This window comes from Simochromis diagramma, unplaced genomic scaffold (genome assembly GCF_900408965.1).
Source record: "Simochromis diagramma unplaced genomic scaffold, fSimDia1.1 OVJJ01000596.1, whole genome shotgun sequence".
Lineage (NCBI taxonomy): Eukaryota > Metazoa > Chordata > Actinopteri > Cichliformes > Cichlidae > Simochromis > Simochromis diagramma.
The window spans coordinates 16,764,278-16,777,408 of record NW_024387245.1 but is presented as its reverse complement, the minus strand read 5'-3'; the positions used below and the strand labels follow the sequence as shown (position 1 = coordinate 16,777,408).

Genomic DNA, 13,131 nt, shown 5'->3' with positions numbered 1-13,131 from the left:
AAAAATGTTGTTGTTAGGCTCCGTCCATCAGTATATTGAATTTGAAATGAAATGTTGAATACAACATTAAAGTGCCAAGTCTTTATTTTTACATCAATACTGAAAGAACAGACTTGGCTGCTAAATACTGAGTGTTCATACAACTGAAGTGAAGCTCTCAGAAACCATCGCAGGTGTATGAGAGACTGAAAAAAACAACAAAAAAACGGTTACATTTTTAAATAGGCACACAGAGAAGAGCTAGAAAAAAAATAATCTTGTGGACTGATGGAAAATCAAGCATTTATTGCTTGGAGGTGTACCATCTGCCAGTAAAACTGGCACACTATCTACAGATACCACAAGTGCTTCCAAACTCACTGGCATTTTATCATTCAGCAGGACAATGACCCAAGTGGCAACCACTGTTGATGATTAGAATCTGTCACCTTAGTCTCAGTGCAACATGCATTCCCACAGTCTGAACACCAACCATGCAGGACAGGCAGAGATATCCCACAATAAAGGATGGCCTAAAGGCCTGTGCAGTTGAGGTCTAAAAGAACATCAAAAGGGAAAATGGAAAGACTTAGTTATGTCTGTTGGTTAAAGACCTCAGCATTGTTGTTCCAGGGTGTGTCCTTACAGTGTGAAGCCCACACGTTTTTTCTCTTTATGTTAAACATCACAACAGAATAGTCTAGGGCAACGTCAAAGCAGGGATGTCAAACTCATTTTACATTGTGGGCCACATACAACCCAGTTTGATCTGAAGAGTAAAAGACCAGTGAAAAATATTTAAATTATAATGAGTCCTTAAGATGTGTTAATATAAGAAAAAGAATTGCAATTTCAACAGTACCTATCAGTTTTTCGATATAATAAATGTATAAAATTACAGAAAAAGGTACCTCATTGCCCAGACTGTCCTGTATTTATACAGTAAAGCATAAAGTTTTTGGTTCATTTACATTTGGTTTACTGTGGACCCACTGTAAAGAAATAAAATAAAAAAAATCTACAATAGATACATTTAATCTTTTACTTATCCTTATACTTTTACTTTCCTTATAAGGAAAAAATAACATATATATATATTTTTAAACTTAAGGAAACAATAAAGATGAGCAAAAGAAAACCGACAACGGTCAGAAAAATATTATTTAAAAAATGTGGTTTGGAAAGATGAATCTAAATTTGATGTTTGAGTATATTTGAGAACAAACAAAAAAAACAAACAGGATAGCTGTGGAAAAATAGTCTGGATATTTACAGTCTGGGCTAATGTAACATACATGCATGTCTACATATCATGAATAATTTAGCAAACACCAAAAGTTTAGCTTTATAACTCCAAATGCTTTGTTTGACCGTGTTCGTACGTGCGTGTGTGTGCAACAAGACAATAAGACAGACAAAAATTCATTCCTATGAACAATGGGAGTATTTGATATACACAAAAAGTCCGTTTAAAGGTTATGGCAAGTTTTGAGCTGCGACAGCAGACTGATGAGGGGATTAAATAATTAAAAAGAGGCACTTCCTGTCTCAACTGAATCTCGGCTTCTGTACCCAGGTAAAGCAGCTATTTGTGTGTTAAACTCAAAGGCAAATTATTATTTTATGCCCCCTTACAGACAATGCTGAAAACACTTCACTTGAACGCAGATTTTGATGTATCAGTAACGAAGTCCAGTTTTCACAAAAAAAGAAGTAAACTGTGTCAGACATCCTTATAACAGAGTATTTTAACACCTTAAAATATTTTTTTTTCCCTTCAGTAACTTTAAGACATCTGACCACAGAATAGACATTAAGGCGGGCGCTAAAGCAGACAGTAATGTGATTTGCTGTGATGCCAGCAGCTACTGAAAATGGCAATAATAGGCACCCTGGGATGAGAATGCATTGAAACCGAAATGGTTTTGATTGTAAGCTATTCCGTTCTTTAAATGTCATTTCTTTACTTTGTAAAAGTGAGAATGCAGATGTCATTGTTCTTATAAATCAATGAACATGTATAAATGAAAGAATTTTGCCTGTGTGCATCGAGGCTGGTGCAAGCTGTGTGTGTGTCCTTAGACAAAAAACAGGTGGCTGTCAGGTTTTGTCTCCAATAAAATCTCACGAATCTTCCCATGTGAGGTGTAATCAATGTCTGTTTGTGTGAGAGAGAGAAATAAACTATAGGTGAATTTGGCTGGCAGGTGAAGGGGTCAGTGAAGTTTTCAGCACTGCTTTGGCTGATAGTCATAGGAAGGCAGATGGACAGGTTGGCAGAGCGATAGACAGGCCGACGGTTGCGCAGTGATGCTGACAGAGAAAGAAGACAGACAGGTGGGCAGAACAGCAGGACAGGTGAAGGAAATGGTCACAAAAGCAGACAAGCAAAGCGGACAGAGGAACACGGATGAATATTCAACCAGGCAGGGGGTCAGACGGATATTCAGACAGGGACAAAAGAGAGGGCAGGCTTTAAGGTGTACCAACTAGACGAGAGGAGAGGCATATGAAATCAGATGTGTTTGCAAGCAGAAAGACAGAAAGGTGGCTGGTAGGTACAAATAAAAAGACAGAAATGGGATGTTAGATAAAGAAAGCCAAAGTGGAACAAAAGAGCAAAGTCAAAAGAGTGTATTGGAAGCAATTTTACCTTTTCGCATGTTTTAGGTTACGTTTTGGTCTGGTGTCAGGTAACTTTAATATAAATGATAGTATAATAATAAAAGTCATGCTCAATATGACTAATTGAGTGCAACATTTATTGTAATGTAACACTTTCATTTTTGATCTTCAGTAGGCAGTAGTAAAGTAAGAATTTTTTTTATATAGCGCTTTTCAAAACAGTGATCTATTACAAAGTGCTTTACAAACATGTTAAAAATACAGTTGAATGAAAATATCTTAATCACACAAAAACAGCATAATACACAAAAGCATTATAATAAAGCATGATCTTGAGGAAAGCTACTATTCCATTTCAAAATGCCAATCCACACCCTGTGGCTGTTGCATTACTGAAGCAAATTTCCTCCTATAACAATGATCTAAAGTACAGCTCGAAACTATGCAAGACTTATTTAGCAAAGAATTTGTCATCTGGTTTTCTGTGTATAGTGGCACAGAAATCAGACCTCGGGGTATTTAAGTTGTTGTGAGAACAGTTTGATTAAAGGGTATATAAGTGCCCATTAAAACAATTAACACTGTGGGAGGATCTTCAGGAAGCATGTCGCCACATTATCTCATCAAACTGACAGCTACAGTGTAAATGTATAAAAGGCAGTGGATACTGCAAATGGACCATTCTTGGATGAAAGCAAAGTTTGGGTTACAAAATGGTTATTTTAAATAAAAGTTGTCGTTTCTATCCTGTCTGTGACTTGACCACATTTTCTATTATCTCTCAGATTGGATTACTAAAAGTATGAGATTTTAAAAAATACAATTAAAAGTAATAGGGCACTGTGAAAGTGTGGGCCTCTGGAGACTAAGAAAAGTGTGTTGTTGTTTGCATATGACCAAGCAAACCCTGATCACTAGTGGACCACACAATAGTCTTTTGATGTGTGGCAGTTGTTTAATACTTTGGAAATATTCCTTCCAAACAGAATGATCATACTGTCTCAAAAAATGAGGAATTTCCTCGAGTCAGGTGAGGATACCAGGCTACAATATGAAAGTGCTGAAAACATATTTTCAGTATTTATATACAAGTGGGAATTTCCACCACTAAGCCAAATTTAAATGGCATGTGGAGGTAATCTTCAATATTTATGTGATTCACCTATTTTTTCATCAAGACCTGGAATAAGAATGAACACTGTGAAGCCCTTTTGAAAAGAGCTATGCAGCATATGGTGGCCTGGTATCCCACTTCAACACGCAGTGCAAGACAGGCTTAATTCTCACCTTGAATATGTCTCTTGATGTAATTTTCTTTCTGTTTTCCCTCCATCTGTTTTTTCATCTTCTTCAATAGCCTTGATTCTTTAAAGACGCAGCAACTGAAGCACCATCTTATATCACCTCACATTCTATTTCCATTTACCTGTTCTTCTCCTCTCTCACTCCTCTGCTCTTCTTCCCCACTTACCATTCTCCTCTCCTCACTTTTCATCTCTTATCCATGGTTCCCTCCTAAGCTTTTTCCCCCCTCACCATAACCTCTGCTTCTCTCTCCTCCTACCTACCATTAGTCACCACCTCCTGCTCCTCTCCTGTCAAAATTTCTCTTCCCCGACTCTCTCCCTGTTTCAGTCCTTTCCTGTAAGGTCAGCCCATATTGGATCGATCAGGGTCATCTATCTTCCACTATCTCAGTGGGCGTGCCTCCTATTTCAAAAGTGATCATTAGCCAATCATTAATCTAGATCAGACCATCAGACCATTAACCAATCGTTAATCTGGATCCTGTTTAAACTCGGCCTGCTGATTGGGTCCCGAGTGACCTCTGACATGTGAGTTACCAAAGAAACACATCCGTTAAACAATGTATGATTGGGTGTGCTCATACATAAAACAGGTAGCTGTCTGGTTTTGTCTCCAGTAAAATCTCACAAATCTTCCCACGTGACACATAATCAATGTGCTGTATTTTTTTTTCGACATGTCGGGATTATGAATAAACGACACCAGTACCATGCCCATGACCATGTCCGCATTTCTTTCGCACTGACACTGTGAAAAGTGAGGGGTGGCTGGGTTGTAAAGTAAACATGGGGTTAAATCTCCTTGGAATGTGCGCAGAAAGACCACGCTCTGGTGCCAGTGGTCTCACCAGCACAGAGGCTGACTCGAGCCAAGCAGCGCGTGCGCTCTGGAAAGCTTCTACTTGGGTGTCTTTTGTTTTTTTGGGTGTTTTTTTAAGAAGGGGGAAACGTTTAAAAAAAAAGCAGCTGCCTTTGCCCCTGCCTTGTGGATGATAATGGGATGATTTTCCTTTGACTCCATTAAGCTATCAGACTTTTCCAGAGGTGGATTTCACTGCTTTGGAATGTGTTTGATGCGCATTAACCTTTTTCGACCTAGGCAGGGCTTGCCTACACACTCTGCTGCATTTTCTTTTCTGCCTGTGGAATATGTGGAAATGTTGCCGTTTGTTTCCACGACATGTTTAGTAATCCGAGGCTTGAATGATGAAAATCTTTTGAGATGAAAAACAGCACTTTTGGGGATCATTTTTTGCTTGTGCGCGGCTCGTGCCTAATCTCGCGCCTCAGCAGCCTGTTGTCTGTGTCCGAGGGAAAACGCACAACTTTACCACGAGCTGGAACCGGTCCTGTTGCGGGGGCTACCGCTGGTCTGTGCGGCACACCGGGGCCACAGGCAGGGGGCCAAGACGCAGACCAACGGAGCGGTCCCGGTGTTCAGCCGCTGTGTGGTTGGACCGGGCATCCGGAGGAGCTGTGGAGCGGGGATGATGAAGTCGGTGGGGATGGTGATGATGAGTGGCCCGGCAGCGCGACCAGGCACCAGGGTCTTGCCACTAATATGTTTAGTGTTGTGCGCTCTCATCTTTCTTCCGATTTGCGCTCACTCGCACCCGCAACCGTGCCAAGTGCTCAAACGAATCGGCCACACGGTTCGGATAGGAGCTTTGCACGTTCAGCCTCGCTTGCTCTCTGCTATGGCTGTCAGCGGCTCTGAGGACTGGGGAAACGAAAGAGAGTTGACAGAAGAGCAGCAGTTGGAGTTGGAAAGACCGTTTAAAACAACTGCCAGTGCGCCTGGGTATGGAAGCCTTAGGACTAGAGCGTCCGTTAACAGTCAGCGGGGCGCAAACAGGAGTAAAAGCCAGGCACGCCAACGGGAGGAGAACACCTCGGCGGAAAATCGCGTGTTCGCACCCCGAGACTCGGTTCTGCTTGCCGTCGAGGCTCTGAACCGGGCTGGGTTGCTACCCTACAATTTATCCTTGGAGATTGTCATGGCTGTTGGATCCACACTCGGAGAACTGCCCGCGTTCTCCTTTTCCTCTACGGGCAACCCCGAAAACGAGGACCCGCTGTCCTTCGTGGAGAGTGTATGTCACACCGTGGTTGTGCAGGGGGTTTCTGCCATGATCGCCTTTCCACGGAACAGGGACGAGTTCGTCAAGTTGGAATTCGTCTCACTCGCGCTTCAGGTACCTGTAGTCAGCGTTGTGCAGAGGGAGTTCTCGCGCCACAGTAAGGTAAAAAGTTATTTCCTAGCTAAATTTGAACTGTTAACTGTTGATTGCTTCACTTCGGCATACAACTGCAATGTGCTGTGTCTGCACTGGTGTGACGTGTTATAGTAATATAACGCAAGAAACTTTACATCGCAGTCTGACAACCTCTTTAAAGTGCGTGTACACCATGCACCGAATGCATGTAATTTATTTAACTAATTTAAATACGTGTGGATACAGACTACAGTGCACCGCGAGCCATCAGTGGCCATCATTTAAGCCAGGGACTAGAGCTAGAAACGCCTCCTTCAGTGGCTGATTGTTGATGTCCCTTCAACAAGAGCACAGATCTTCCCGTTCTTGTTCAGCGTTTACCCAGTCAATCAAACTTAAATGGCACAATTTAAGGTGAAATGGCACAAGCTGGCTTTCATAACTCTGAAAAAAAAAGTTTCATTAAACAGTCAAAGACAAAAGGAGCATGGGGAAAAGCCGCTCTGTCCATGGTGCTGAAATCTACTGAATTTAAAGGGTGTTTCAGCAGAAAAAAAGAGCAGTGCTTCTCTTCTGCAGAATAAAATGTTTAAAAATGGTTTGATTGACAGTGTGCAGTCAACAACAGTGTGCACCTAGCAGCACATGCCCCGCGGTATAGATACATAAACAAATACTTTGTTGATATTCAGAATCCCACTATGTCTGCACTGTGGTGAAGGAGGTTATGGCAGTATAGTGCAGTCAAAACTCTTAGTCATAAGTCAGTGTGATGCTATATTTTGACATCTCATTTGCTGGACAACGGAGGTAAAGGCAGACAACACTCTTTAGTTAAATCACTGTGTTGGCATGTACATTTATGACCTAACACCTTTCCTTTTAACAAAGAAGTAAAAGGTTGCTCTTTAGCCACCCAGCTACTAATATTTAGCAGGCCCATATCTAATAATGAGATTAGTGTCAGAAAACTGTAGCATACAAGAAAAACTCATTCATGCAGAACCGTTTTAAGCTGCATAACACTCCTCTCATTGGACCAGTTCAAAAGGTGAATCCACATAATAAACCATGGAGGAGATTTTGAGTGTATTTCGGTGGTTTTACAGTGAGGCCAAAACTTTGCTTCATTTTTTTTACATTATACCACTGGAAATACCTTGAGTACAGTTCCTTGTGTATACCATATGGAGTCCAGACTTGGCAGGAAACCATTACATCACTATATATACTAAAGTTTGCAGTGGTGTTCTGATTTTTTTTCCATATACCAATATACACTCCTTATTATTATTATAAATAATACGGCACTTTAATCCTTCAGTACAAGTAAACATGTCTTTTGGCACAAACATGGATTCTTTTGTAATTGTAATTCTTTATTTACTCAGACTTACGTATATGAGTCAAAAGTGCTCAATATATGAGCACTATATATATCTATATAAACACTATAGATTCTTGTCAGGGCTTTTGGAAAATAAAACAATACCCTGAAACCAGTATAAAATGATATGGATTTTTATTCTGATTTATGTCAATTTTTAACAGTTAAGGCAAAAGCAGCAACAGTTCTTACGTTGGAGATGGTTGAAAAATAAACTCTTGCACAACACACCAGTGCGAAGCTTGCTGGTGGAGTTTGCAGCTAAAATGAGAGCAAAGGGGAAACTAGTTAGTAATGTAAATACTATATTCATTAGCGTGGAGGGGCATCAGTAATAATTCTGTGGAAAAAACACCTGCTGTGAGTTTTCCCCCTTATTTGTTTGTGCTATCCAGCACAAGAAGGAATAGGCACACGCACATTCCCAAAAATGATTTGGTGTAATACACTGTAAACCTCTTTAATTGGGTGATGCTACAAAGAAGAGATATTGCACATCAGTGAGAGAAAGCCAACAATCTGCATGTGTTTCTGTATTTGTAATAATCTACACACAAACATCCAAAGGAGGGACAAAGAATGTGTTTTTTTCATGCACACATCCAAACCCATTAGCTGGACTGAAGGGTTCTGGGATACTTGCCACCTACTAGGGTATAGTAACGTGTGTGTGTGTGGCTTTGTCAGACAGTTTGTGTCTGTTTATGTGTTGGTGTATATGTGTGCGTAAGAATGTGTGTGTGTTTCTAGGATAATATCTAATTTCCTGCTCTGTGCACAAGGAAGGGTTTCTCTGTAAGGAGTCAGCAGGTGTTTATAGTCAAAACTGATTCCTAGAAGTGAAATAACAGTAATGGATACAGCTGACAAACCAAAAGTTAAGGATGATTGATTGATAGAGGAGTAGATGGGAAGACTGTTGAATGGAAGGATGAACATGTGCAAAAAAACTGACTAGGAAATAGTGTGTGCAGTGCTTGTGTGAGACTTTTAGAGAAATGGCTTAACTCCCTTCTGACTCAATCTAGTTTCACTGGCAAATCCCAACTGCAGGCTGACAGCAATTTCTCTAAAACATTTTTTGTGTGTGAAAAGTGCAAAAACTTTTTGGATGTCTTGAGATGATCTCATTAGTGTTTATTTCCTCACTTTGTTTGACCTTGAGTTTTTATTTTATCCTGGAATGTTTAAAGTCAAAGTTTAAAGACAAGGTTCACAGCTGAACATTTGTGTAATACAATGAATCATCAAAAAAAAAAAAACTTTTGATAACGTGATCTGCCCACAGTATGTTATGTAAGTGTCAGAATGATGAAGCTGCATGAGAATATGGAGATTATGGAGCAAAGGATAAAGTGACCTCAGAGTAAAGGAACTGGGCTGGGAGTTGTGGTGAGTGGTTTTGATAGCAGGAAAGGGATGAGAATTTAGCATATAAAAGCCAAAGAACTGAGGAACTCTTGGCAAAAGGAAGCTCTCTGGGAAAGACCAGTCATCTCAGATAGGGGGACTTAGTTTTAAAGTGGAAATATATCCCATGCTGACCCAGAGACTGTGGAAAGATAGCTACATACGCACATATATACAGAAAGACAGAGCATCTTCACTGACAACTTAAAGGATATATGCAAATATCCATTGCTACTTATTCCAGTTATGTGTCAGCACTAACTGTATGCGAAAAATCAACATTGCTACCATAGGGTATGCGCCAATATCATGATGTATGTGCAATATATATACCATATAAACACTTTATTAGGTATACTGCTCCAATGTAATCAGACCTACAGAAAACATGCAATAAATTCTGTCCATACTGAGCAGCCTTTCCACACAGTGTCATGCAAATGGTCATTCAGTTTGAGCAGTCGACTTGCAATCTTTAAAACATCCAGCAATCTAACAGTATATGTGGTATAAAAAAGTATAATAGGCCCATGTTAAGTACTAAGTTTAATATATGTGCAAGAATGCCTTTGGAGCCAAAGGTTTGAGCTTTAGACTGCTCTTAATCCTTAGTTTCCATCATGATGTCAAGAGAGTAGGTATCATTAACGCGATCATCTCAGCCACACAGCTCTAGCTGTGATCAGTGCAGTATCTCCCACGCAGTGTTCAAACCTGTTTGCGAGGGCCATCCAATCAGAAGAGACTTGGCTTCAAGGCGAGGCTGGCCTTGAAGGGAGACAGAGGATAAACTGAGGGTGCAGATAGATAAGGATTATTTTGAACTGTGGATCCTCCACAGCTTTTCTAGTGGAATACAAAAATAAAAAATATGAAACTGGTACTGAGCGTAATAGGTCTTCCATAACAATTCAGTTGTTCTCCAATGCATTCATTTAACTAAATTGGTTAACTAACGATTGTATTACAATAACAAATGGTAGATGGTTATTGATTTTTCTTTGATTAGATGATTAATTGTATTAAGAACAATAACTAAGTCATTACTGGATTTGTCCACTGGCTCCTGAATCTGTCAGTCCATGCATTTTTTTTTTTTTTACCATACAGCAACCTCTGCAAGTTTCTTAGCACAACAAGTTGCAGCTAATGTGTTTAGGATGTGGAAATCACAGGGGGAAATCATTTTTTGAAGCAAGGAGGGATTAAAAAAAGAGAGCACAGTGACAACAGAGCCGGGATTTCACAGCACACTGAAAGCAGCAGATCTCTGTATTTATGTAGGGGAGCAAGGAGCCACACTCGGTACAATTTTTTTTTCCTGTTTATTTACATGAAGAACAAAGAGAGGGTTACAGATTTATGGAGATCACAGTGCAGAAGTGCCGCCGTTGAAAATAATCCATCCAATCCTCCTGGAGAATGAGAGCAGGTGAGACTCTGATGCCCTGTGGACTGCATTACCATTTTCCTCCCTGATAGAGGACTTTTAAATCTGAAATAAAACATTTGCAATTGCTTTTGTAGGTGCTTTTGTTCCAACAACAATCTATCCATGTATATGCAATGAGCTGATTAATAAACATCTTATTTGCATGTCTATTAGACAGAGTGTTTAACGGGATAAATCAAATTAAACAACAGATTAATCTAATGAACTTTTTTGTGCAAAGCTTGTGTAAAAGTTGTAAAGCAATTAAAGTGAGTCACTCAGGTCCCTTAAACAACTTTAATTCTGTGTTTGGTGTTGTGGGTTCAGGCAAGCAAACAAGTGTGCGACTGATTAAGTGGCATATTGTATACTGGGTACAGTATGCCGAGGTATACTGACGCAGATCTGGCAGCTCATGCAGCTCATGCAGCTCATGCAGCCCTCTGACCTATTTAATGTTATTTCAAGTATTACAGGGATGAGAGCGTCACCTTTCAAATGTATCTGCTCTGATCTATGTGTGTAGTCTGCATTTAACTGATTATTGCAAACAAATTAGCAAATTCATTACCACCAAACAGGAAATAACTATGCCAATGAAAGAGCTTCAGACTATAGCTCAACACTATGGAACTGAGTGTTTTGTTAACAAGGTATGTCTTTTGGAACCAACCAGTGTAGAACAACTTGAAACCCAACATCAATTATTCACCTTAATAGTGAATTTGATTATTTATTCTCTGACAGTAATGTGTTCAGACACCTGCTGAGTTCAATATTGACTCTCCTTTTATCGTGTTTCTATTCTGAGACTCTTGAAGAAAATATTTCAACTGCTATTAAAACCAACATGGTCTTTCATTCATAATTTGAATACATCAGCGTACGAATAAAAAAGACTTTTATAACCTTTCATGAACATAAAATTAAATAAAACTGAAACTAGAATTAGAAATATGAACTGTAAATTTGCAGATTGTGGTGAAATTGCTGTGTTACTGCCGTAAGCTACGACTTGCTTTCAGGAGTCAGCTAAAAGCACAGACGGAAGTTTTACATAATAATAGTCCTGTAAGCGACCTGATGGTGGTGCTGCGATGAAAGTGGGTTGGATTGGATTGGAAAGTGCATGTATGACAGCATTAAAGAGTTAACGGTTAAGAATGGGACTGTGTTCTTTAGCCTTTAGTGAATTCGAGTAGCAGAAATTTGCATCAAGCAATATTTGTTATTGTACTTTGGCAAACCTTAAATTTGGCATGGGTGTAAAGACTAGCCAGACTACTGATAAAACTTTAAGTTCAAGAGTTATAGGCATTTCACTTGATTTGGCATGGTATCTCAAATCAAAGAGATGTGCAGAGAAGACTGGATTCAATATAAAGACCGGCACTGCTGCTTCATAGTTGGTTACAAACTAACATGAGCTCATAAAGTTTGACATTTTGAGCAATCATGGTTTTAGCGTGTTGGAATAGTGGCAACTGAAACTCACTGGACACTTCATTGGATACACCTTGCTAGTGCTAAGTTCGAGCCTTTCTCTCTTTGGAAGTACCTTAATTTTTCATATCTGAAAAATTCCTCTCAGGTTTTGGTCTAAATTGGTATGATGGTATCACACAGGTGCTGCAAATTTGTGGGCATCAAATCTATGATGTGAATTTCCTGTTCCACCACATCCCAAAGGTGCTCTGCTCAAACTGGATCATTTTTGTGCCAAGAAAATATTCTCCACTCCATTAAACCATAACTACCACTAAGTGTTGGTAGAAGGCAGGATGGATCCTTGTTTTTCTTGTTGTTTACACCAGATTTGGAAACTCATCAAACCAGCGAGTCTGTGTTAATCTTAACCTCTGCTTCCTGTTCTTAGCTGACAGCAGGTGTACCAGGTGTGGTCGTCTGCTGATATAGCCTGTCATCTTCAAGGTGCAACATGTTTGCATCAAGAGATGATATTCAGCATACCATGGTTGCAATGCATAGTTATTGGAGTTACAGTTTCTTTCCTTTTGCGGCTCTAAGGAGCATGGTCATTCTCATCAGACATATGGCATTTTTATTTTAAGAACTTCCACTTATTGAATTGAATAGTTTCTCTTTTTTGGGTCATTCTCTGTAAACCCTAGTGATGATTTAGAGGGGAAATTTCAGTAGATTAGCAGTTTCTGAGACACTCAGGCCAGGCTGTCTGGCACCAAAGCTATCCCACAGTCAAAGTCACTTAAATCACATTTTTCCTTATTCTGATGCTTGTTTTGAACTTAAGCAGGTTGACTTGACCATTTCTACAGGCCCAAATGCATTGAATTGCTGCCACATGACTGGCTGATTAGATATCTGTGTTTAATGAGCAGTTGAACAGGGGTACATAATAAAGTGGCAAGTCAATGTAAATAACAGGGGGCTGGGGACTGTTTATCAGCCAGTGTTTGTTATTTAATCTAATGTTAGGGGCAAAGTTCCAAAAAATCAGCAGTTTTGTTTGTAGCACTGTTACGGTAGGAAATAAGTTTTCCACACTGGCAAGGATTTGTTAGCTGATTACAGAATAACAGAACAAAGGAACCAAATTCAGACATGTCAAGTGTATGAAAACAGTTAAACCAGCTCTGACCTAAAAGGCAGCAAATGAATCTTAAATGTACTATTTAGAATGAAAAATGTCGATTAGAAGAAGAGTAACACGAAATGTGTCACCAATGGTGTAATACATGCAATGCTGCATTACTTGCATAAAGCGCTAAATTGTTTTTACCTCTGCAGGTGGTC

General features: G+C 39.7%; 1 protein-coding gene across 1 annotated transcript in view; it reads left to right on the top strand.

Annotated features, from left to right (window-relative positions):
- The first annotated feature begins 5,195 nt into the window (after positions 1–5,195).
- grin3a (glutamate receptor, ionotropic, N-methyl-D-aspartate 3A) overlaps positions 5,196–13,131 on the top strand; it is a 52,601-nt gene continuing 44,665 nt past the window's right edge. The window contains exon 1 of the mRNA XM_040000359.1: positions 5,196–6,154. Coding sequence (XP_039856293.1) covers positions 5,399–6,154 — 756 coding nt within the window. The 5' untranslated portion in view covers positions 5,196–5,398. The remainder of the gene's footprint in view (positions 6,155–13,131) is intronic.